The 27,904-nt window shown below is 37.7% G+C and overlaps 1 protein-coding gene across 1 annotated transcript; it reads right to left on the bottom strand.

The window, feature by feature from the left end:
* Window positions 1–822: 822 nt before the first annotated feature.
* Window positions 823–26,250, bottom strand: LOC121405611 (muscarinic acetylcholine receptor M2-like). The gene is made up of 3 exons (XM_041596542.1): window positions 23,287–26,250; window positions 22,862–22,977; window positions 823–1,217 (listed from the first exon to the last, which is right to left on the bottom strand). The coding sequence occupies exons 1-3, from the start codon at window positions 25,181–25,183 to the stop codon at window positions 1,056–1,058; spliced, it is 2,175 nt and encodes a 724-aa protein (XP_041452476.1). The 5' UTR covers window positions 25,184–26,250; the 3' UTR covers window positions 823–1,055.
* Between the last annotated feature and the right edge of the window lie 1,654 nt (window positions 26,251–27,904).

Genomic DNA, 27,904 nt, shown 5'->3' with positions numbered 1-27,904 from the left:
TGGCTATACCAGGCTGGCGGCTAACATAAAATTTGTTTGGTGTGATAGTGTGAGAAATTTGAATTTTTAATACTTTTTCTGATAATTGGTATGTGGTCGGTTAGGACTTCTTTGACGATGTCAGCATCATTCTTCTGTGTCATCAAAGTCCGTATCCCTTGGGATCGGAAATTATTCAGGCCCTTTAGATAACTCAGATATTTACATTATAGGGGTGAGGACAAGCAAGTGACAACTCTACGAGAAACGGTTGACATTGTATCCCTTGCAGCTTTTGACAGTATTAACTTCTTTGACTTTTTAAACTTCAAGGGGTTTTCTTTCTCTTTTTCATCATTTTCTCTTTAACTTTCTTCGTCATCTCCTGTTTGTGCCTCCTAAGTATCACACACTCTTGCCCGCATCGATATGCGTCACTGTAGCGTAGGAATATAAAAAGAAAGTGGAAAAATAGCTTCAATCCAAATATTCTGTTATAGAGTCAATTATTTACTCAATAATCTAAACAGAATCTCGATAATCCTTTAAAATTTGATCATATCATTGTGATTCTGGCTCAGCGCAGCGATCTAATAAATCATGCAAATATTCAAACAAAGCAGTCAATAAAAATCAAAGATTATACCTCCAAAATTATGTTTTTATTGACGTTAGCTGGCAGCTGTTTATATGATTTCTCTTCATCCTTCATTGATTTTAATGTATTACCCTATTTTTTAAGTATTTCTTTTTTATCATGCTGGTGTTTTTTTGTTTTCTGGTTTTATAGTTGATTGTATTTTTTAAAATAAAATGATGTATGCAATGTTTTACTCTTTTTATATTGTATAATATTATATTATGTTTGTATTTAACAGGGCTCTCTTGTAAAGCAGTTTTATTGAAGAGACCACTGTGGGTGAATAATACCAAAATAAATAAATAAATAAAATATAAATAAAAATAAAGTTGAGTATGCGCAAGAAAACGTATATGATATAGCTTTACGATTCAAAATACAGATAATCGTCTTTGAACACTTATATGGCAAAGACGCTCCACCGCGGTGCACCGTCTCAAAAGGATGTCATCGAGTGGTCTGCCGTGGATGACGCCGACTTAGATCTCCGACATTCTAGACGAAGCAGACGACGAAATGCCTGTTTGAATTTCGGATCGGAGAGAGCGTAGCAAATCGGGTTTGCAGTGCTGTTCATATAGCCTAGAAATACGGTGACCTGAAATAAAATAGTGAAGAGAACATAAACACGATGAAAGAGTATCTTTATTGTATCAGTTGCAAATTAATATTTTTCCAAGCTCGTGAAAAAAAGGGAGAAAACAATAGGGCCTTTACATGTAGAAGATGATTTGTTCTAATATAATCCTTTTATTAATCATTTTTGGCCCACAGTGTATTTTTGAATCGTTGTCATGATTCACTGCTTTTCCATATCTTTACATGGCTTCAATTAAATTTATTCAACCATATTGAAAGTATAAATACAACAAAATAATAGTGTATATTGTTCCATGTAAGAAGAATTGTAAGAACAATTACATTCATTTATTTAGTTATTTCCTCTTTAAGGATATTTCATAGCATAGAATAATCAAGAATGTTCTACTACAGCTTTGTTGGACACTAATCTTTGAATACTCATTGTTATTTCTGAATAGATATTGCTTTACAATAGGCTTATATTGGTAGTGGAAATAAACAATAGGCTTAGCTATTTTATTGTCATGTTAATTTCACTGAGGTCATTCAAGAGTGTGATTGCTCCTGAAAGAAGGAGAATGTTCTTTTAAAAGACAATACCAGAAGCTTCCATACTAGTGAATACTAGAAGTCTCTAGAATAGTTGTAATTAGTATATAAAGCTGGCAGATTCTTCAAGGACATCATCATATCATACCAGATCACTTCATGATATCAGATCAGAACTAAGAGTTTCACGCCAGATTTTATGTCAGAGCAGAGTTTATTTCCACCTGGAATAATTATCTTCTGTGGAATTATTTACCGCCATCAATGAACTGTTTGCAGTTATTTTGAGAGAGGAATTCTCAGTTCTCATCGAGATCATCAACCTGTTTCAATGAACGCTTTTCAACCCATGGATTGCTGAAATTGACTGTCAATCATCATCTACATCGTCTTCACGGACATTTCAACTCGATACAGTGACTCTTGTTATCGTGCTACAACATCAGTTTCATGATCGCCATCATAAAAGAATTTTTCGCCAGCCAACCTGGACATTTATTCGGAATTAAACCAATCTCAAGAGACGTAAGATCAATATTTATTTATGTTTTATTTATGATTGTAAATGTATAATTAATTTCCTGTAATAAAAAAGAGGAAATCACATCTAAAATAAAAAATATTTCATTGTTATTTGTTGAAGTATCGTAACAATATACAAATGGATGCGCAAGTGATAAGAAAAATACGGTTTATGGTTTGGGCCATAATAAAAAATCAAATAGCTTGTAAAGAATGGCCCCCAAAACAAAAATAACAAAATTAGCTACAAAACAATATTAAATGCAACTTTAAAAATAAAGTAAAGTTCAATCTGCAAACATACGCACACACGCACATACACACCCTCACACACCTACCAACACAAACCGTGAATGTTTTCAAGTAAATGATTTCTACAAAGTCCTTTAAAAGGGGATAGAGTTATACAATTTTTGAGAGGTTGGAAGCAGATTCTGATTTTTTTTATGCCGATAAAAGCTTACGAATTGAAAGAGGAAGGTTTCACTTTATGAACATGAAAATGATATTTTGTCGAGTAGCATACGAATGAATATATGAATTGAGAGTAAACAGATTACAATATTTCAATGAAATATCCCATTCTTAACCGAGGACATAAAGATTAAAGTATTAAAAGAGATTAGTTCATGCAAAGGCAAAACATGGACCTTTTTTCATTGGAATGAGAAAAGGTCGTATTCAAGAAATTCTCCACAAAAAACAATATGATATATATTTTGGCGCACAATGTGGACTTAAAATGATTCAGGGAATTTTTATTTTGAGTTCTTAAAAAGCCAACTCAAAAAATGATGAAGAAAAATATAATGGCGGATATTCATATTAGAGCGTGCATGGTGTGGGGACTTCCACCGCCATGAATGCACGGATTCATCCGGCGCGGCGGTACTTAGAATATGATAGCGATCAAATGGCACTTCTGAACACACACATACACAAGCAATTCATACTACACGCCAGGCGAGGCCCCCTCGGCCCCCCCCCCTTCGGCTAAAAAAAGAGAGAAGGAAAGAAAGAGAAAAAGAGGGGAAGAGGGGAAAGAAAAGAAGAAAAAGAAGAAAGGAAGAAGGGAAGAAAAAAAGAGAGGAAAAGGGGGGAAAGAAAAGAGGAAAGGAGAGAGAGGAGAGGGGAAAAGAAGAGGGGAAAGAGAGAGGAAGAGGGGAAGGAGGAAGAGGGAAAAAAAGAGAGAGGAAAGGGGGAAGAAAAGAAGAAAAAGGAAAGAGGGGGAAGGAAGGGAAGGAGAGAAAAAGGGGAAAGAAAGAGAAGGAAAAAGAGAGGGAAAGGAAAAGGAGAAAAAAAGAGAGAGAGGAAAAAGAGGAAAGAAAAGGAGGAAGAGAAGAAAAGAAAGGGAGAGGGAGGAAAGAAGAGAAGAAAAAAGAGAGGGAAAAGAAGAAGGGAAAGAAAAAAGGAGAAGAAGAGGGAAAGAAAGAGAAAAAAGAGGAAGAGGGGGAAGGAAGAGAAGAAAAAGGGAGGGGGAGGGAGAAGAAAAAAGAGGAAGAGGGGAAAGAGAGAGGAAGAGGGGAAAAGGAAAAGGAGAAAAAGGAAAGAGAGGAAGAGGGAAGAAAAAAGAGAAAAAAGAGAGAGAAGGGGAAAAAGGGGGAAAGGAAGAGAAGAAAAGGGGAAAGGAAAAGAAGAAAACGGGAAAGAAAGAGAAAAGGAAAAGGGAGGGGGAGAGGGGGAAGAAAAAAGAAGAAGAGGGGAAAGAAAGAAAGGAAGAAAGGGGAAGAGGGAGGAAAGAAAAAAAAGAGAGGGGAAGAAAGAGAAAGAAAAAAAACGGAAAAAGAAGAGGGAGAAAGAGAAGAAAGGAAAGGAAGAAGAAAGAGGGAGGAAGAGGAAGAAAAGGGAGGGGGGGGGGGGAAAAAAAGAGGAAGGGGGGGGGGGGGGGGGGGGGGGGAGGGGGAAGAGAGAGGAAAGAGGGGAAAAGGAGAAAAAAGAAGAAAGAGGAAGAGGGAAGAAAAGAGGGATGAAAAAAGAAAGAGAGAAATGGGGAAAGAAGAGAAGAAAAGGGGAGAGGAAGACGGGGAAAGAAAATGATGTTCGAACCAAAAGGGCGCTGAAATAATGTTCGAAGAAATGTCAAAATGCTGTTCGAACTGGGGGCAGAATTGATGTTTGAACGGGGGGGGGGCGTATTGATGTTCGACGTAGGGGCGCCAAATTGATGTTGGAACTAGGGGCGCCAGATTGATACTCGAGCTAGGGGGGGGGTGGCGAAATGGTATTCGAACTAGGGGCGCCAAATTGATGTTGGACCTACATGTAGGGGCGCCGAATCGATATTCGAACTAGAAGGGCGCCAAAATGATGTTCGAAGGGATGCCAAAATGATGTTCGAACTGGGGGCCAAATTGATGTTCGAATGGGGGGGGGGCCGAAGTGATGATCGACCTACATGTAGGGGCGCCGAATTGATATTCGAACTAGGGCGCCAAATTGATATTAGACCTACATGTAGGGGCGCCGACTTGATATTCGAACTAGGATGGCGCCGAAATAAAGTTCGAAGGGATGTTAAAATAATGTTCGAACTGGGGGCGCAAAATTAATACTCGAACTGGGGAGGGGGGCCGAATCGATGTTCGAGCTAGGGGAGCGCCACTTGATACTCAAACTAGGGGGTCGCCGAATTGATGTTCGAACTAGGGGGGCGCAAAATTGATACTCGAGCTAGGGGGGAATGATATTCGAACTAGGGAAGGCAAATTGAGTTCGAAGGGATGCCAAAATGATGTTCGAACTGGGGGCCTAATTTATGTTCGAACGGGGGGGGGGGGGGCCGAATTGATGATCGACCTATATTTAGGGGCGCCGAGTTGATATTCGAACTAGGAGGGCGCCGAAATGATGTTCGAAGTGGGGACGCCAAATTGATACTCGAACTAGGGAGGGGGCCGAATTGATGTTCGACGTAGGGGCGCCAAGTTGATGTAGGAAGCGCCAAATTGATACTCGAGCTAGGGGGGGGGGGGGGTGGCGAAATGGTATTCGAACTAAGGGCGTCAAATTGATGTTGGACCTACATGTAGGGGCGCCGAATCGATATTCGAACAAGGAGGGCGCCGAAATGATGTTCGAATGGATGCGGCCAAAATGATGTTCGAACTGGGGGCCAAATTGATGTTCGAACGGGGGGGGGGGGGGGGGGGGGTGGCGAAATGGTATTCGAACTAAGGGCGCCAAATTGATGTTGGACCTACATGTAGGGGCGCCGAATCGATATTCGAACTAGGAGGGCGCCGAAAATGATGTTCGAATGGATGCGGCCAAAATGATGTTCGAACTGGGGGCCAAATTGATGTTCGAACGGGGGGGGGGGGGGCGAAGTGATGATCGACCTACATGTAGGGGCGCTGAATTGATATTCGAACTAGGAGGGCCCGAAATAAAGTTCGAAGGGATGTTAAAATAATGTTCGAAACTGGGGGCGCAAAAATAATACTCGAACTGGGGAGGGGGGCCGAATCGATGTTCGAGCTAGGGGGGCGCCAATTGATACTCAAACTAGGGGGGCGCCGAATTGATGTTCGAACTAGGGGGGCGCCGAAATGATGTTCGAAGTGGGGGCGCCAAATTGATACTCAAACTAGGGGGCGCCGAATTGATGTTCAAACTAGGGGGGGGGGGCGCAAAATTGATACTCGAGCTAAGGGGGCGAAATGATATTCGAACTAGGGAAGGTAAATTGAGTTCGAAGGGATGTCAAAATGATGTTCGAACTGGGCGCGAATTAATGTTCGAACGGGGGGGGGGGGGCACATTGAGGATCGACTTACATGTAGGGGCGCCGCGCCGTACTGATATTTGAACTGCCGCCTTGTTGTTGGCTCATTGTTCCATATATTGAAAGTTTTTAAATGCCTTGGCCTTGAGGTTTTTAGGCCTTGGGGTTCCATGCCTTGGCCTTGGCCTTGGGGATTGAAGCCTTGGTCTTGGGTATTAAAGCCTTGGCCTTGGAGGTTTGAGCCTTGTCTACAACACTGATGGATATATTGATAGATATTATTTACAGAAATTTTGAAGTTTACTTGCACACACTAAGAAATAAAGGTTTAGAATTGAACCCCAAAAGGCTGATGCAAAATCAGCACCCTATGGGTTCAAAAATTGAACCCCTGATTTGGGGTTCAAAAATTGAACCCTGCGGTTGGGGTTCATTTTTGCACCCTGCGGGTTCAAAACTGCACCCCTAGGGTTTCAATTTGAAATTTAGGGGTGCAGTTTGAACCCGCAGGGTGCAAAAATCTTGGTGTGCAATATGTAAAAGAATAAATGAAACATTCATTGTAAAGGTGAAAGTTTCGGATGCGTGTTTTATTTTTTGACGAATCGTCAAATACTCAAATAACTGAAATAACTGTATGGTTTTTATCGTTCCTATATTGTTGTTTCATGTAGTAATGCGTAAAAGACAGCTATATACAGTTCATGATACGACACCTTTTCGTTTCCAACCTACAGTGGGAAATCACGTTTTATTATTTTTTAACGAATTCCACTGAAACTATACACAACAAAAAAGTAAGTCCCCCCTTAAACAAACATCAATAATTTCCGAACCAATGCGAGTTTTTAATATATTTTTACATGAGCGTGTAAGTAATTTTATAAGCTTTCCTCTGAGTAAATGTTATGGACGTATTTTACGTCATGCTTTAGTGAGCACCGTCAGAAGGCAAAAATGTCACTTTTCAAAAGTCACAAGCCAAATATCATTACTTTGATTCCATTTTATTGGAGCTAATTCCACATTCTCATCATGAAAAATGGTCAGAAGGCTTGTAAAAGGTACTTTCTAAAAGATGATACAACTTTTTTGACTAAATTTTACGGTTGAATAAACACAAGTCCAAAATTACTATAATTGAATTTTGTACACATTTCTATCAATAAAAATGATAGAATATGATGACAGTTATTTTGGGGGAGAGCATCTTCAACAATAACCATCGTTTCACGGTTCAATGAATATTTATTGAAAACAAAAATACGATTTTATAAATATCATAGGCATGTATTGTTTCATTTTGGTAACTGAAAATTATCTTTTCTCAACTTTTTCGTTATGTTCATGACCAATTAACATGCTTCAATGATTCAAAGGCGTTTAATTACACATTCACCTTGAAGACTCACTGTGAACATGTGGAATGTGATCAGCTCGTTTTTACGTTATTAGAAAAATGCAATTTGTAACTATGTATATCTTTCACAAACCTCCTTGCATAGTTCATTTGATTTGATTCTTATGAAAATCCCGATGTTTAATGCATCAGTGAGCACACAATATTCGAAAATTATGCAAATGAGAAGAAAGTTCTAGGCCTTAATTAGCCCCACTCTGTGCCGTATCGAATGATTCTTTTGGTGTGCGCGGCTTTTAGATAGTGTTACCTTGAAGCCATGTGCGAAGTTTCATGAAATATTTGTTGGCAGAAGTAACAAAAACCGTCCATGACACAAACCCTCATTTCATATTTGTTAAAATTTTGACTTCCTCTCTCATAGACTTGTGTACATTAAAGGTGCATATATTTAAGAATAAGTAAGCCCTTATTCAATATGGTGGAACTTTTTTCACGGCTGTCTTTAGCAATGTCACTTGGCAGTAATGTTTATCAACCTATGGGCAATCTTTCTGTGCAAAAATGAAATCGATTTGTATATTCATGGATGAGCGAGCACGCATCAAAGTGGGAAAATTTGTATTTTCAATGTCAAAGACTCATTTTAAAGGGTAATAAAGTGAATATTGGGGGCAAATTCGGTTTCAAATGTGACTTTAATTGCTGTTGTCTTATCATCCATCATTTCTATCACTACACACGTTCCGAACTTTAAATATTTTCATGGTTGAGCGAGCACATTCGAAAACTTAGGTATGAATACTCTTTATACTGCATAAATGCATACTTCCCTAACAATTTCTCATGATCAGTTTAATTTATGGACAAATCAGTCTGTCAGTGGTGGATCCAGAATTTCGAAATGGGGGAGGGGCCTATAATCGGGGAAGACATCAACATTTCCAAATTTTAACATGATCTAACAAGTTTTAGAGGATACTACCATAAACCCCTATGATGATACGTCACAATACAGGGGCCGCGGAACGGTTTTGAAAGTGGGAAGGGGGCTGACCATCCAGAAAATCACAATCGTATGATCATTTTTACATTTGTGTACATGCTTTTGGAAAAAAGTGAGGGGCTGAAGCCCCCAGCACCCCCCGCGGCCCCTGCAATACACTGTGCTCACTCAACCATGAACATACAATATCAAAATTGTGTGTGGAGTGGCTAAATGGATAGTAAAACAGCATAACACCATGAAATTCACCTAAAAACATTTTTTGCCAACTTTGCATATGCACAATCTGAAAATCGATTCTTGTGACTTTCAAAAATAGTCATTTTCAATTCAATCTTTAATCACTCATGCATGACACAACCGATCAATCTCATTTTTCACCAGGAGTTGCTTAATGAGTGTAGAAAACCACCTACGAAAAATCATATCTCAAAATAATTCTGTTCAAAAGTTACAGCAATTTGATTTAGGGGGGACTTACTTTTTTTGTTGTGTATTTACTCAGGCCTAAACTGCATTGCTATCATTTACATTTATTGTTACATCTTGAACTAGTTGATGTATACAAGATACATGGGACCTTGGAATTCATGTTTCGCTAGTATCGTATGAAAGAGAGAGATTAGAACTTATCGTCCAAAATGATGCGAACTTAAGAGCATTGTTTTCATATTTATAAAGACACTGATAATAAAGAATATTTTTACAGTATATTTATCTTTAGTATCTTATTTTCTATTTATATACACCGTTTACACGCATTCTGTTTCTTTTGAAAATCTATTTGGAGTATATAAAATTTGAGCAAGATTATAAGATACATAACCTTTTGATACTTTATATGATTTTTGCAAGAGCGGAAGAGCCAATGTTTGTTGATTAGGATTGACAAGACAACTCACTGTTTTGAATGGATTTCAAGCGAATAATGTATAATAAATCCAAACACAGATCTAAGTAGGCAGTGCACTCCCAATTAGTAAATGCTGAGTGCTGACTACGGAGTCTACCTCAACTATATAATAAAAAGCATGTTAATTTATATCTTTTGAAGAATATCTTACCCAAAATAAAATATTAATTTTCTTTCATGCAGAATATGCAATTTAGTTATTGCACAACCAGTTTTCATACGTGGCGATACAGGGGTGTCATCCCCTAAGATTTTTCAACCTTGAAACAAAAAGTAGAAAAAAATTGGAGTACCCACAGTAACGAAGAATGCCTACAATGCAAGAGAGGTTTCTGTGAGAATTAACTGAACTAGACATTACCCATTCGGCAATGGGAGTCAATATTTCGGCACGATTATTACTTGACTTGAAATTAGGGCCCCCTAAGAAATCCTGGATCCGCGCCTGGCTCCTGCTCACATAATTCTAGCAGGGCCTACTCTGATGAGAAATTTAACGAAATTGAAAGCATCAAATGGTTAAAATACAAATCGCTCGAGTTTCCCGCTCGCATTGATTATTTTTATAAGTGATATTACATTTATTCATGAACACATCATTATAAATCCATTATTCATTTGCCTCTTCTTCATGCATAGGCGGATCCAGGTGGGGGCCCGAGGCGCCCGCGCCCCCCTATTGGTAGAGCAAAAAAAAGGGGAAGGAAAGAAAAAGGAAGGAAAAGAAAAGAGAGAAAAAAAAGGAGGAAGACGAATGAATAAAATAAGATGAGAGGAAGGCTTGGAAAAAATATTTCATGTCACTATATAAAATTTTCGCTCGCGCTTCGCGCTCGCATTGCCTGTTAAATGATCCACATATCTTGTTCAACGTGGAGCTTAAATATCAAGTTTGGAAGTCAGTATACAAAACATATTTCTCCTTGGAAATCGAACTTTCATTAATTTTTGTGATTTACATATTGAATTTTAAAACGTGCTCTGTAAAAATGTCAGTTTTATGGTCTGAATATTAACATTTTCCAATTGCGCTGTGCGTTCGCGAATTTGATTTATCAGGTACCTATTCTTTTCATGTATTCCATAAAGTTGTCAAAATATCCCTTTTCAGGTCTGATTATCAAAACGCATCAGCTAGCGCCGCTATGCTTGCATTTTTGATTGGCGGGTTATGTATGTCTCAATATTGATTGTATAACAAACTACCTAAAATCCCCTTTTCATGACAGTTTATCAAAAATTTCGGCTTGCGATTTGCGCTCGCATTAATGGTTAAATATATATCAACTAATTAATGATGCATCCTATTCATAATAAAAAGGTGCTTGAATGTACAGTGTTCAGGCAATAATATCATCAGATTCCGCGCCCTCATTATGCATGTATAATAAGATATCAATTTAATAATTAAATTGTCCCTTTTTTAATCTCGCGCTTAGCAAGATGAATAGGAAGATATATAGTCATCATATTCATATGATAACATGTCCTATAAGGATGGCAAGGTCCTATGTCTCAAATTAAAGTAATGATGAAACATATCCGCTCTTTATCAAGTGCGATTTATATCCACCTTACAAGTTTCCTATAAAGTGTTTGAAATATCAGATCGGAATATCAAATATTTTAAGCTCGCGCTTCGCGCTCGCTTTTATTTTCATGATAAAAGATTATGTAGAATGCCTAAATTATAAGTCTAAATCTGAAACACACGCGCGCATTTTCATTCACTTATCCAGTGTCAGATCACAATATAAAAAAATTCCGCTCGCCCTTTGTGCTCGAATTATTAATGTAGGTAGATCCCCTTTCTCATCCCTTTCATGATTTAAACATGAATAGAGTATCCCGTTCAAGGTCGAAATCACGATTTTTTTTTTACGCTCGCACTTTGCGCTCGCATTATTAATATAGGAAGATTCCATTTTATTCATCTTTTTCATGATTTAGGAAACAAATCTAGAATTTTTCCGCTCGCACTTCGCGCTCGCATCAATTGATTTGATTTGATTTATTGTTTTCTTCTGCATCCATAACATTCGTATAATACATTTTTCATAACATAATAAACATAATATTAGCATTTTTGGCATGAATCATAAATAAAGAGTACTAAAAATAATTCCACACAAAATTATTAACTATATGATATTCACAAATGGCTGGAGAAGGATTGTCATCATAAGCAGATTGCTTGAAAAAATGACAATCCCAAACTTATACTAATTGAATTAATACATTTATAAAGCAGAATGGGCATATATTTTCAAATACGAAACATGAATTCATGCAATATCATAGTGTGAAGATGAAGATGATAAAGCTGAAGGTGACGGTGATATGATGATGTTGTTGTTGTTGTTGATGATGATGATGATGATGATGATTATGATGATGATGATGATGATGATGAAGGCCATGGAGATGATGGTGGTCATGATGAAGATATTGGTGATGACTAAATCGAAGGAGGAATAAATTCACGATAAAAAGGACACGACACAGAAATTTTACTTCAAATATTCTGATAATAACATAGATTTAACGTTAGCCTTAAATGAGTGAAGAGACGAAGATTGTTTTACAGACTCTGCTGGTAGAGAGTTCCACAAATCTGGACCATGGTGTCTGATGGATCTCTGCGCAATAAGCAGTTTGGGGTTGATTAAATGGAAATTTGAAGAGTAACGGGTAGGGTATGAATGAATAGATGTATTAAGAGTATAAAAATTGTGGAATGAAGGTGGGAGCATGTTATTTACGTACTTAAACATAAGTAGTAAACTTTGAAGTGTATTATGTCAAATACTGTTAGAGTCTTTAGTTTATGGGATAATGGATTTGTGTGTGATAAATATTGGGAATCAGTACAGATTCGAATTGCTTTTTTCTGTAATAAGTATATTGTATTAAAGTTTTCCATTCTTTATGTAGAAATGTCAAAAATTTTCAGCTCGCGCTTCGCGCTCGCATTATTTGATTGAAGAAAATATGTAATGTCTTCATGGCTAAATGCAAGCAGTCCTTAAAAGGCACCTTTCGATCAGTTCAAAACGTATACAAACATTTTCTGCTCGCGCTTTGCGCTCGCATTCTAGAATTCTCGCAAATCTAGAATTTTTCCGCCCGGACTTCGCTCTCGCATCAATTGTTAAGTAATACTGTATAGCTATCCTGTTCATGATTACAAAAAAAAATTAAAATTTTTTATGTAGAAATGTCAAAAATTTTCAGCTCGCGTTTCGCGCTCGCATTATTTGATTGTTGAAATATATCACGTTTTCGTGGCTAACTGTATGCAGTCTTTAACAGGACTGGTAGGCCTACCTTTCCGATCAGTTCAAAACGTTTATCACAAATTTCTACTCGCGCTTCGCGTTCGCAGTAATTATTGCAGGCACATCTTTTTTTCAGAAAGTTCAAATTTTAGGAAAAAATTCATGCAATTTAAAAAAAATTGCTCGCGCTTCGCACAGGCATTATAAAATAAGGATTATGATATTATACATTTATGTTGATTTAAAGAATAAAGCTAAGATGTGACTTGTAAGACTACCCCCTTCAAAGAAACAAACCCAAAAAAAATCTTCGAGCGGCCGATCGGGGAAAATATGGCTGAAAAAAAAAAATTGGGCCCCTTTATTGGCGAAAGCTGGATCCGCCCCTGATTCATGTGCCTATGAAATAAGATAATTTAACATGCATTTAAGGCACTTATGATTGCCTGGGGAGGGAGGGGCCGCCATTTTTCCGAAAAGTACACAGGGGCGCCAAAATCAGATCGAATTTGGGCCCCCCTCCCTACGAAATCCTGGATCCGCGCCTGCTACACGCCCTCGTATATTCAAGCACACACGCACGCACACACACACACCCACATCCGCAAACTTACAAAGACCCCCTCAAAATGAACACCCCCACACCCACTCACACCAAATGCACCCGGCTTCTTCACTTCAACGAGCATATATTACTGTTTAATGGATTAGTTGATCAATGGAAAGGTTTGATCGGTCTGAAACATTTCTTTCCAGGTCAGTGTAGCGGGAGGTGGGGGGGGGGGGCAAACAGGAGGCTATGGAATCCTCCATTGATCAGCAAGCCAAAAATGAAAGAAGAATGAATTCATATAATCCACTTCAAATCATCGCCAATAACCCCCCCCCCTTTTTTTTAAATCATGTTTATGTCCTCTTGCACTTAACGCACCTGCATAGCAATCCTGTTGTATAGGTATACAATTTTGTACTGTAATAAATGGCCCGAATTCTCGGGCTAAATCGCGGCATTTGGCACAACAGGCTAAATTTTGCATTTCCCGAAGCTGGGCTAAGTTAACCCGGTCTACCTTATTGGCTAAATCGCGTCATTAAGTTCACAAATTTAGCCAGCTACCCCCGGGCTAAATCGGTGGGCTAAAGTTAGCCGAGTGGGCTAATTACTTAGCACACGCTTTGAGAAATGCGCAGTTGGCTAACTTAGACCCCAGTGGATAGGTATCTGTCATATTGACGCTTTACTCCGTCATAAGGCTTTGTGATGCTGTAGCAAACCTCCATCCTGGTTCTATTATCATCTCCAAAACCTAAACTCTAGCAAACTTGGCACTTTAGTGTGCGTAGAATGGAACTTGCATGGATGAGTTTTTTTTTTCTTTATAAAATCAACTTTTTTACGCCAGCACTCAACTCAGTTCCTTTGCCTTAATGTTGAACAAATCCGGTTAACCTTCCTTGTGGTAGTGACTTTCCTGCAAACAATTATTGTACATTCTGTAACACTTAAGTGTGGCATTCATGTTTTAAAGGTCAAGTCCACCCCAGAAAATAATGTTGATTTGAACCGATAGAGAAAAATCAAACGAACGTAACGCTGCAAATTTCATCGAAATCGGATGTAAAATAAGAAAGTTATGACATTTCTAAGTTTCGCTTCTTTTTCACAAAACAGTTAAATACACAACTCAGTGATATGAAAATGAGAGAGTCGATGATGTCCATCATTCACTATTTCTTTTTTTTATTGTTTGAATAATACAATATTTCAATTTTTACAGATTTGACAAGAAGAACCAACTTAACTTAACGATAAACTGTTAAAATAATGGTAATTCCACATGTTTAGGGAGAAATAAATTTTTGTTTCACTTGACAAGGAGGAAAAAATTTCATATTTCATATTTAATAAAATACAAAAGAAATAGTGAGTGGGTGACGTCATCAGTCTGCCAATTTTCATACCGACCAGGATGTGCATATATAACTGTTATGTGAAATTAAGCGAAACTTTAAAATGTCATAACTTTCTTATCTTACATCCGATTTTGATGAAATTTTCAGTGTTTTGCTTGTTAGATTTTTCTCCTTTTTTCCAATCAACTTTTTGTTGAGGTGGACTTGTCCTTTAAGAAGGAAAAAAAGCCGTTTATAAAGTTGCGTGTATCTCTGCCAACGGCTTAAAAGGTTTCATATGAAATATGAAAACTTGTTTTGTTTATATCGCAAGAAACGCAGGAATATTTCTCCCAAGAATATCAGTTTATAAGAGACAAACTTAGTATTTAGCACAAACTTTCAACTTCAGTTGATCATTATATATATATATATATTTTGCATGAAAATCTGGCTTACACTGTTATTTTTTTCTCTCTTAACCCGTAATGCAGCCTAGTTTGAGCGGATCATTAAGAATAGGGAAAATACCCTTATACCTCGACCATTATGCATTTTTCCTCGTATCAAAGGAAACAATTTTCTCCTCTTCTCGTGTACAACTACCCATGGGACAATGGTAAAGCGGCAGTAATGGAACAAAAAAGTGATTACAATCAATCAATTTTACAGCAATGCAATTTTATTCAATGTTAAAGTTAACTCGTGTACTGAATCGATTTATTATGTCCCTTTGGTTTCGATTCGCCATTAATTCTTGGGGAAAAGCATTAATCCGTTTTATGGTCGATTTGAAAGGTGTTGTAGAAGGTTTCAAAACGATAATCAATCGGTTTTAAAACTACCCGAGACACCCGGCAATGTTGGCATGGTAACGAATGAATCCAAACAATTGGACGTGACACCATAACGTCATCATAAATCATGAACAAAAAAATTGAGGAAATTCGGATATTAGTCCGTTGCCGCACACGATTTGGAATCACAAAGTACATCGCACACATGGTATAAAAAATGATATGTTTCCGTGGCAACGACATGAAATTCCTTGTGAGTGTGGATCGTGCATGTCTGTCACGTGTTTAACAATTGGCGTATATCTTAGAAATTGTCATGCCTGAATTTTCAATATTTCTTAACCAGTCATGACTCATTAATGTTTCAAAAAGCAGTCGTTTTCTTTTTTTCACCGCCAAACTAGGATAAAGTTTGGAATTGGAAATGACAGTCGAAGAAAATGTGAAACCGATCGAATAGGTTATAAATTAATCAGTTGCGTTGAAACTCTAGGGGAGGAATTCAATTTTGTTAGGAAGGCTAAAAATGCCTGACCCCCCATCATTTCGGTGATACAGTAGCCTTTTAGCTGTATTCAAAACGATGATTATAAAATTAACAACAATAAAAATGATGATAATAATAATAATGAAAATAATAATAATGAAAATTTAAAAATATAAATTGTTAGAATTAAAAAGAAAAAAATAACACTCTATACAACACATATCACCTAATATACAGTGCATAAAAAAGTTTACACTTTGAATAAGCCCTCGGAATTGAAAAATATACAACGTGCGGATAATTTTTTCACATATATTTTTTGGTTCTCATCTATCCAATGGAAGTAAAAGTTTCGACAGAATGATACACTTGAGTGAGCACTGTCAATTTTTGTAAAGCTCGCAGAAATCTGCGCAGAAATGCTCGTTTTCACGATGTGTCTAGGGGAAAGGGCGGAATCAAACTTACCCTGCTAAACATTTCTCATAAATTTCCCTCGGACATTTGGTCAATTTAAATAATAGGGATACATTCAAGCATTTTGTAACAATTTTGCCACCCAAATTGAAATTTCAACACTTAGTAAGCACAACCTTTACCCTTTTTATGCCAGCTGGATCCGAGGACATAACTGAATCTGAATAAAAGTTTATCTCAAACATTTTCACCTTTTTCCATTAAGTTTTTATCATTTAAAGTGGGTTTACATGTCATTTTTCATTTAATACTTGTTTCTCCACACTTTTCCCAAGCTTGACCATGATTAACAAAATGAAAATCAAGCCTAAGCCATTTCATGTAAGTCACAGCTCAGTGTAAAGCAAATATCGTCACGATGGCCTCGGTCTGTGGGGGGGGGGGGTGGGGCGCAATGTACTCTTCGAAGTGTTTTGAGCGAGGAAACAAGTTAAAAGGGGAAAAGATATCTTCAAATCAATTTTACTAGCTAAATTCCATGTGTTATTCATGATCAAGGTCTACTTTTATTCGCATAACTATTTCGAAGTTCTGCGCAAATCATTTTCTCACTAACTTTTCAAAAGTAAGTGGTGCTCACTCAAACGGTTTTCGACAGTTATATCGTCATTTGCTTAAATGGATTTGTACCAAGGGTAAAATGTGGAAAAATAACCAGGATATTACCAATGTATAAGTTTACAGGATGTTTTTCTTAGTGTAAACTTTTTTGATACGCACTGTATAAGTATGTCATAAAGGCCATATTACATTTGAGATTATAATACTAAAGCAAGTCGATATATATTTGAACAAAATGATAGCCCCCATCTCCTTCAATTTTATTTATTTGGGATTACCCTTGGTAGGCATAATGCAAACAAAATGTATTTTTTGCAGTATAGTATGTCAGTAATGAAGTAATCTCTTTGCCTGATTTAAATCAAAGAAGACTTCACTGGACACAGAATGACTGTACACTTGTATGATGTACTTTCCGATAGTACGGTTGAAATCTTTTTTCATTGCCTCTTGGGGAAAAAATATCGCATTACTTTCTTTGAATCTTTCCGCTTTTACCGAATAAAAAGTACGAACACTGTGTTCATATCTCCGTTAGATGACGGAATATTCGAGAATCTATCGATAATCACCAAGGGATTACAGTCAAAGTGTAGCGGCAACGATGATTGCAAACAAGACTTGTTTGAGTGTGCTTTTGTGGCCGACAGATAGAATAATGGAGAGAGAGAGAGGGGTGGGGCGTGAGAGTGGACATGTGAGTGTGTGTGTGTGTGTAAGCGTGTATTATGGTGGATGTGAGGGAGGATGCACGTGTGGGCTTACGGATGGTGCATTCATCCACTGTAAAAAGTTTTTTGAAACTTTTAAGTACGTTGGTTCACATAAGTCGTATAAAGTTTTTACAAAGGTTGTTCTTTTTTAAAAGTCTGTTTTTTTTTTGCATTTTGCAGCACGGGCTTAACTATATAAATTAGACATTATCGCTTGCTACGCTCAATCGTGAAATGTAAATTCGAATTAATTTGAGGCCGCAGTCACTAATATTCTAGCAATTACATGTAAATGATCTAGACCACGGCACCTACATAAATACAGACTCTCATGATATATCCTTTAAAGTTATTACGCTGATCTTTCCTTTTGATCTATTTCCAACTTCATTAGGAAAACCAACTGTTTTCACACTATTTTCATATATTTTGCCTATTTCGCATCATTCAGTGCTGCATGCTATTTAACATCATTTCGGAGAATCTACTCTTCTAACTAATTTCATATAGAAAATAGGATTAAAAGCAAGATGGAATTAAAATGTTGAAAGGTTATTGCCCTACTATATGTATATTGCGCCTATTCATTTATCATCGTCGCCGATGCTAATATCTCTTCAGACAAATATACATGTGTATTCATTTTGTGAAGGGACTGAAATGAGAAAGGATGAATTTGTTAAAGGATTGTAAAAGTAGCTGTGTGATGCTACCTGACTTAATCATGAAATAAATTGATGAGGGGTGGATGTCAACTAGAATACCGAGAACTCGTTTCATCTAATGCAGATCAAGTTAGATAAAGTGAAATTCCTTACACGCTTAACGTAAATTTGGTTGATTTGAACCATCCACAAAGCATGACTCGAATTAAAATGAGACCATAGTGTTTCTGTAAAAAAAGGAAAATAAACACGCATCTGCAAATCGCTTAATTAGAGACGGCCATTTTGTAAAGCAATCACTTAAAAAAATATATATCTCCGATGAATGGAGCAAAGCCCGAACGCCGTCTCAACTGCATTCATTTTTTTTTTCTCATTACATCTAGCGCGCGTGGTCTATCATTTTAAAGTGACTGTGATGGCACTTAACTACGTCACTAAATGAATAGCAATTGAGATTTCATTCCTACTTTCTTACGTATATATATCCATTCATACAACCAATGTCTTCACGGAAAGTGCACTTTCATTTGCAAGGCTTTCACAGTACCCGCTCACAGGCCACTTACAATTAAACGTTGTAAACACATTCGCGCTCTTTCATAAAAATTGTATAACATCCTTCCCATATAAAGTCATTTTATGCTGGCCGTTGAAAAAAAATTGATGAGAGAGGGGCATCTAGGTCAAGTTTATATAATAGTGTTTTTAAGATTTGCCCTTCAATACATATTACCAATTTTCCATTCTGAAATATTGAACACATGGCGAGAACCGAATAATAATAGAACGGAGGGTCTTGCCGATTCTTAAGTCACACTATAGATCGCCTTAACGTTTTCTTCATTGAAAAGCTGCATTCTCACATCAAAACCAAATCTTATTTTATGAATTTTTAATCTATACTCTTTTTAATTCAAAGATTGGCAAAACTCATTTCACCGATGAAAATATTATAAACAAAGGCAAGAATAAGCATTACCCACACTATTTTTTATTTCCACTATCTGCATCAATTTCGCTACGAAATTTTCCTTACAAAACAGAAGCAAGATAAAGCATAGTATATTTATAGAATTTCTGTAGAATGTTTTTTTTTAATTCAGTCATTTTCATCTCGCTTACCTTGACCGCTTAACCATCTTCGGATCGAACGTATTCGTTAACACTCAGTTCCCATTGCCACGATTCGCGCTACGATTTAAACTGGTCTAAATCGTATAGTAATTGTAGTGATCGTATCGGATCGTATCAGATCGTATCAGGGCAATGGTATTGATCGTATACCTTTTTTGAATGATTCAGCTTTTTCGAAATCAGCAACGGAAAGTCGATCGTGGCGTTCGCAACGGATCACACGGCAATGGGAACGAGTTGTAAGCAGGTTTAATCGTGCACAATTTAACAAAAGGCTTTCAGAAATTCTCCCCGGGGTATTTTAGTCATTTGTCTTTCCAAACAGTTTGTAGCAATCATGCACAGCTTTGAATGCAGTATTTTATTATGTCTTCAAAATGATTCTTTTCATGAATACTGATTTTAGTATTGATCAACATATTTCTTAACATTTGACATTGTGATTGATATGCCGCACCCATTATATAAATATAGGCCTATATGTATATTGCTTTAGAAATGCAGCTTGCCTAACAATGTTAATTGCACATTGTATGCCCGGTTGTTCTTTTGTGTAGACGCACGAAAGCCTGATTCACAGATGGAAATTAATTTTCTGTTCACAAATCTTAATTGTTTATTCGTAGCAAGGTTATCCGCCATCTTGTTGAACTGTAATGATTTCCTGAGTATCAGCATTTTTGTTTTGATAGTCTGCGTTCGCAGAACGGGGGTGGAGTGGGGGTGGCCGGACCCCTTGGAGTCACCTGGGGGGGGGGGGGTCGGCTTTCTCGAAAGGGTGTTTTGGGGGAAAGGTGACACGACATTTTCTCCTGCGACAGTTGCTCCATGCTTTATTTCGTCTAAGAGGTAGGGTTAGGGTTACAATAAGGTTTTATGTAACCTATGCAACCTTTCGAGACAACCGCGGGAAGGGGGTGCTTTCAACGGAAGGCTGTGGGTATGTGTAAGATTGTGGGGTTTCTAGAATTCTGATCTTCATTAACTATGCAAAATTTATTTAAAAAAACAGCAAATATACAAGCTCTCTTCCCTTTTCTCTTATCAATATTGAATTGTTCATGTTAATATCATTTGATTTGATTAATTTGATTGATTTTTATTTAATTTAATTTCCAAAAAATTACTGGTTCCGAAAACTAATTTTGTGAAAGACGTCCCCGGTAGTCTCCCAATTTTGCGTTAATTTGACCCCCTCCTCAAACCCAACCTTTCGAGGAAGCCCCCCTCCCCCGTTGTGTCGAAAGGATGCAGTCACCTCTAATCCTCCCCCTCAACTCTAGTTCCACTACAACGCAGACTGTCGTCACATGCCCATCCACCCCCTATTTTGTGAAAATTCCACCTTATACACTCTAAAAATTCGAATGTTAAATCAACATTTGAAAGGTTGGAGGAGTGACAACCTTTTCCAAATGTTACATCCAACCTTGTATAAAGCTGAATCCAACATTTTAAATGTTCGGTAGAACCATTAAAAAAGCGGTAAATGCAACATTTAGAAAATGTTTTCACTCCTCTAACCTTTCAAATGTTTAGTTAACATTTCTATTTTTAGTGTATTTTCATCATTCTTGACCTTAATCAGTTAATTTGTGGAAATCTTACTCCTGTAGTCATGACAACTTCATCCTTCATTTTAGGTAGAAATCCTTCTTAATTTATGATAAAATCTTTCTTTCTTCTTGAAATGAAAAATGAAACTCCCCAATATTCTACATGTATTTTCTTTCATTTCTATTCCATCGTATAGGCCTGTCCTTTTAGACAATGGGGCGAGACTTTCTTATTTGTTTAACTTTCATGACATCTAATAGTATCGAACTAGTACTGACATATCCTTTGGTATTGTCTAGCCATTCGACTTAATTTATGATTGAATTTTAACACCCTTTCCAAATAAGATTAATCAATGGATTCGATTCATTCAATTCATGTGAATAAAGTAAATCTCTCTGTATCTTAATATTAATAATAATAGCTATTTTTTATAGCGCTTTTCCCATAATGACCCAATGCGCTATACAATATATTACCCAGGACATCGGATCCTTGCATGCCAGTATACAATGCATCCACTCCCTGGGGAGCATTCAAGTGTGGATTAACGCCTCGCCAAAGGACGCTAGACCGCGGTGGGATTTTGAACACACGACCCTTTGTTTTCAAGGCAAGAGTCAGAACCACGACACACTGTAAAAACTGCGGTGTTAAAACTGACACCAATTGGTGTTAATAGAGGACCACACCCTGAGATGTTAAAATTACACCCTAGAGATTAAACATAACACTAAAGAGTATAAATGTAACAACAAAAGGTGTTGTAATAACACCAATAGGTGTAAACTAACACCACCAATTTAACGCCGGTGTAAAATAACTGGCGTGGTCATCTATGTACACCGGTTAACACCACAGTTTTTGCTGTGCACCACGGCTCTTCCATATACATTTTCTTTCGTAAGTTATTGGAAAATATAGTTTGAAAATCAATGATTGTGATTTGTTAAAAGCTCTGTCGAAACAAACGATATCAAAACGTTAATGATGATTTCAATGATAATAATAATTCAATAATAATAATGTCAAAAAATCGCAATTACACTTTAATTACATTTAATGTACATCTGATATATTGATTTGATAAATTCACAGTGTTCTGTGAAAGGAGCTTTATGAAGATTGAAATATTTTCATTTTGATTGTCTGAAATACCCCCAGAAGACACTCAGCCACCTCAGGAGTCATGGATACCAAGCGCCTACCCCTCATAAAAAACACACACACACGCACCCTAACAAATACACTATAACTCACGGCCTCACCCCACGTGCTTCTATACACACACACATTATCATATCAATGAGTGCCACTCCTCAGTATCTGATATTGGGGGTATTAATCCGTTGAACCATGGACCTACTACACTGCAAAAACTCCGGTGTTCATTTAACACCAGCCCGTAATCTTTATAAGTTCACACCAGAGAAGTGTTGAAACAACACCAGTTTGGAATCAAACCGAGGCTGTTTTAATACCAATTGGTGTTGTGTAATCACCTATCGGGCGTTAGACCAAACGGAAACTGGTGCTGTTTAACGCTTCTCTGGTGTGGACATATATAGATTCCGGGCTGGTGTTAAATCAACACCGGAGTTTTTGCAGTGTACATGGTTGAACCAAGCCCGCTGTTGGTAAGCTGCATAGTGTGACCATCATAGTTTCTAAATTTCTATTATTATCGATATTTATTTATAATGCTCAAAAACAAGAAACTATGCGATTTTGAAAAAATTTTTTTCCCATGAGCTGGTACTCGAAATCCAAAATGATCTGCCTATCTATTTTGCATTCGGAATCGGAAAGGTAAGGGACTTGCTTTTCTGGTCTCGGATAACAAATCCCTTTTACGTACTAAACGAACAATGATATCAATATATTAGTAATCTTGCTCGTTTTATATAGTTAAAGGGGGAAACTGGCTTTATGTACTTGAAGTACTGCAAGATTAAAGTCAAATTCTGGCTGGCGGAACGAGCATGGTTGCACGTTTGGAAGGAAAATTTGAACATGCATACCGAGTAGAGTATTTCGGGAATGCAGTCCTCACACAAACTTAAGATGATGACGATGACAGCCCAAGGCGCCCAGGTAATAAACATGGCCACGATGATCAAACCCAGTGTTCGAATCCCTGTAAAAAAATAATACAAATACATTTATATATTTTATGTGGGAGCAACTATTCCCTCATAAGTGTCACATGTGTTGTCAATTGAAGTTATTATTTGTTATCAATGTAATTAATTCCCTACATTTCACGAACAGTTCAACAACTTGATTTTAGTTTTCGAATTTTAATGAATGCATCAAATGAACAGCAGTATGATCTAGATTTATAGCCATGGTTTAGGGTATTTCTAAGGAAACTGTCAAGTTGTATTACGCTTCAAACAACAAATATCAGTTGTACTGACCAATAGTAATACATTTAGTAACTTACCTTTTGTGTTTTGATGTTTGAGTCGCCTATCCGTTACTGTGCTTTTGATTAACTGGGGAACATCATCGATGTCCTCCAGGGGCACATCTTGTTGACTGTCATCACCACACCATATGCCAGAGTTGCCAGACAAACTTTGAGGTTCGGTAGAAGGTTGTGGATCAATTATCAATGAACCTTCCTCGACAAAGTCGTCTATTTTATCACTGTTTTTAGAAGTGTAGTTAGTCTTGACCTTAGATTTTCTTCCATTTACAAAACACTCGCCTTGCAATGCCTTTCTCGATTGGATGAACCCATTTCCGGTCGTATCACGTAAGTTATTTACACAGTTTGTCTCTTGAGGCTTAGAACAAGTGGTAACCAACTCACCTGAACGTGTAATTTCGCTGTTATCTATATATCCCTGGTTGCGGTAATCCTTTATAAATATGCAAGGTGTCTTTCGGACCATTACATTGGTCCTACCAACGGTCACATAAGCTCCTCCAGGCGAAAGGCTTTTTGTGATGATCACCTGATTGGATGGGCCTACGTTGCCAATACTATTGCTATAGCTCATATTATCAAAACTATGTGAAAAGTAAGACTTATCACTAGCTAGGTCTATCCATGATTTACTAACTTTGTTAATATCCAATGGAGTAGATCTACTCTGAATATCACTTGGTCTATCAAAAAGCTGCTTGGGAGTATTTGATTTCGTATAGAAACTGGAACAAACGTTTCCGTTACATGTATAGCACGTATTTGCATCTGTTTTGCTACTAGCGAGCTCAACTGTCCAGCTACTGCTTCGTTCGTTTCTAAAACTGTCAAATACTGAAGAAGCAGAGTGAGATCTACTTTTATGGGTTACTCGGTGGGAGTATGCATCAGCTTCGTAAGAAACTGTGTTCATTGATTGCTCAGAAACCCAGAGTCGACGACCCAGAGCATTTTGGGTTAGGTTGTCTTGAGTGTCAGGTTCGAAGGCACTGTTTACGAAGGCAAAATTGGAACATTTGTAATCCAATGGCAAGAGGAAGCTACTCTGTTTGCAATATTGCTCTGACGGACATTCCGTTTTGCTCTCTGATTCATTTTCTTTCCCATTAACTTCCCTGGAACTAAATACGGATGGCATGATCACGCTCAACTCAGCATGGTCCAAACTATGTTTTCTTGGTAGATTTGAATCTTTAGTTTGAAAACGTCTTCGTCTGGTCAAGTTCCGCATTGTCCAGTTGTTACCCTTTCGCACTACGACAGCATGTATGACGCTGTATATCTTTATGTAAAATAACGTTGTGATAGTGAAAGGAATCCAGAAGAACAACACCGGAGATAGGATGCTGAAGAAATCACTCACCAAGTAGTCGGGTAAGCAATCTTCCGACTCACTAAAGGTATTGTTCTCACTCCCAATATGCACGTGACTCCAGAAGATAGTTGGAGGTGCCCAAGTTATCAGGGGGACTAGAAACGCAATTGATACCAGAAGGAGGGCTTGTGATCGACTTCGCCAGTGAGAACGATGGTGGAGAGGATAAACGGTGGCGACAAAGCGATCGAGACTGATGATCATTACAGAGACCACGCTAATGTGACTGAAGGCGTGGTCGCAATACGAAAATATATCACAGAAAATTGCGCCGAACGGCCATCGACCGAGGATAAAGACCACTCCAAACATCGGCATGCCGATAGCACCTACGAAAAAATCCGCGATGGCCAATCCGAGTATGAAATGGTTGTTGTATGTCCGGAGACGGCGCGTCGTAAAGAACGCGAGAATCACCAGGAGGTTACCCGTGACTGTCGCTGCGACGACGAGGCTTACAATGACAGCGACGACGATTGGCACTATGCTGGATGATTCCCCCTCAAGCCCAGCCGTTGAGTTGAATGCATCCATCTATTCGTTTAAATGTTTACATCGATGACCTTGCCTTTTACCAAGGCATTTAGATGTTTCCTCCAACTGTGAATTGAAAGTGAACCTGATCTTTAGCTTCCTGTATTGACCGCACAAAAACGTTGTTAGCGCTAACAATGCTCGAACAGAACAATCGGTAACGTAGCAGCGATGCTTAATGTCACAACAATGCGTTACTTACACATTGAAATAAATGTTTTGGCTTCACAATCAGAAAAATGTGACTGGGCTTACTGTTAGCACTCTGTTAGGCTAACAACGTTGCTGTGCGCTGATTATTAAAGGTGTGCAAAACATGTATTCAATGTGATCATTATCATCAGCTTTGTTCATTCGATTAGAAGATATTGATAGATAATTAATAAAAGACAACAAAGCTTCTTTAATTCCAAATCGGTTCGCCCATTAAAACTCTTCAGTGATTTACAAACGAGAGGACGTCGTTGAAATTCGTTTCATCTAACAATCAGGCCGGTGCCCAATTAATCAATTACTGACAGATAGCAACACAGTTCAATTTAAGAATTAAGACATGCTTCACCATCCCGGATTCAGGTTCTCCTTGATTTGGTAAAAGTTCTACTTCCTCTTATCCGTAACCATATAGTCATATAATGATGATGAGAGGTTCTCCCACATTACTACTAGTTATTATATAATCCGCGTAAAAGGCGTTGCGAATGAATTAGATATTTTGTCCATTTCGTTGATGTATAGGCCATGATAGACTTCCAACATTATATACGCTTCCACATTTGCCTTCTACTGCAAACCAATGACCTTCTTTGAAGCCATATAAAGTTGGATGATTCTTACGCATCGGCTTTGTAAGCGATGAAAGTTGAGATGTTCACATATGTCCGTGTCTCCTTCAAAAATCAAGCGATCAAACTACACATCCAGCTGCAGCCATTTCATTCCTATCACTGCATCGGTGCATCGACGGGTTGATTTTGTAAATCAAATTCCACTTTATCCGCTGCGTGCACATCCTTTCGATTCCTCCCGTTAACGGTGAGGGAAAGGGAGGGGGGGGGGGAGGAGGTCGACGGTCCAAACAATAAGGACAATTAAAATTAAAATCATCAGAGTTGATAACAAGCTAGTTCGTAGTTCCACTCTGCGCATGATCGGAAGATTCTGCGCATGATCAACAGGAAGGCCATTGGTACTATAAAAGTGACATGGTGGTTTTAAAATTTAATGAGATAAGCACCAACTTTGATGTATTGATTATTTATATATTCTTTTGGATCGTGTTTTTCATTTTTATATATAAAAAATGCGTCAACAAACCCCTAGTTTGCCAAGTACATTGTACAACATGCTACAAAATGCATTCAAATAGAAATCCAACAATACCTTCATAGAGTGTTCATTGGTGTGCTATATTCTAGTTACCTGGTATATTCAATTTCTTCATACTGTTATGTAAGGCATGCTAATATACGTAATATCTTGTTGCGAAATCTGCCTATCATAATGAAAGAAACGAAAGGTCATGTGACCAAAATTGTCCATGAATAACTCATTATCTTTGGACTCCTTCAAAAGTAAATTATATCTCAAATAAAACTTCGATCCACTCCACACTTAGCGTGCTCTTTAAGTTATCGTGATGTCCAACCCTGGTATTTTGCTGACTGAACGATACAGCTATAGATACAGAAGTAACTACGAACTGGTGTATTATACACGCTCTTTGGATCAAGGCGATAGATCCACTGACCGAGAAGCAAGGCAAATCAGCGACCGAAGCATCTCCACCTCTCAGATGCAGAGATCACCACGCTACATGGCGCACGATCGAGTGATTATTCAATCAGCGTTTTCAAACTTAACAATCAATTACTTTCCACATGGGAGAGAGTAATCCAGTCGTATGATATGTTTTTCCCCGCCAAATTAGGCAACCCATTGGATACATCAGCCTGTCTTGCCAAGGATTGAATGCTGACCTTTTAGTAAGGGGTGTACGGATGTGTAAGATACAACAGAATGACATAGTTATATTTTCTAGTCATTTCTAAAAATTGACTATATCGACTCTTTTACCCATGGCATCCTGTCATTATCTGTCCATATTCTTCCTTCAAGATGTATTCTCTCTGTCTCTCTCTGATATCTCATCTCTGCCTCCAAGTGATGGTGTAGTGGTCGGTGTCTAAACGTGATTTGTGTCATCGTTTTTTTTTTTCTCGACGATTTCCCCTCCTATCTCTCTCTCCCCCTCGCTACACCACTTCTCACCTATTTTTTACCAAAAATAGGCCTTGTTTTTTATCCAATACATTTGATCAAAACTATCAAACAACGTTTGTTGAAGACCAATGATACCCCAGAATACCGAAGGCTGAAAACTTTTCAGAGGCTGATGAAGAGGGGTAAATGGTAATCACGCTCCGTTGTTAACAAAATATTCTCTAATAACGTATTGGTATACATCAAATGTTTAATAACAAATGGGGAAATGTCAGTGTTATAACTTATATATTTGACAATCCTATCGGTTTTCCTTCAGGATTTAATAAATCAAAGAATGATATAATGTAAAGCTGAAAAAATCGTGTAGCCTATTATCACCCCAATGGTGCATTGCAAATCATTTCAGCTCTAATATCAGATATATGGCGCCCCCAACCATTCACCAAACACACAAAAAAGTGTGTTACGCGTGTAGCGAAATAACGAAATGTCAGA

This window comes from Lytechinus variegatus, chromosome 18 (genome assembly GCF_018143015.1).
Source record: "Lytechinus variegatus isolate NC3 chromosome 18, Lvar_3.0, whole genome shotgun sequence".
In the NCBI taxonomy this organism is placed as follows: domain Eukaryota; kingdom Metazoa; phylum Echinodermata; class Echinoidea; order Temnopleuroida; family Toxopneustidae; genus Lytechinus; species Lytechinus variegatus.
Note: the sequence above shows the minus strand (reverse complement) of the source record. Positions and strands in the feature narration are given on the sequence as shown.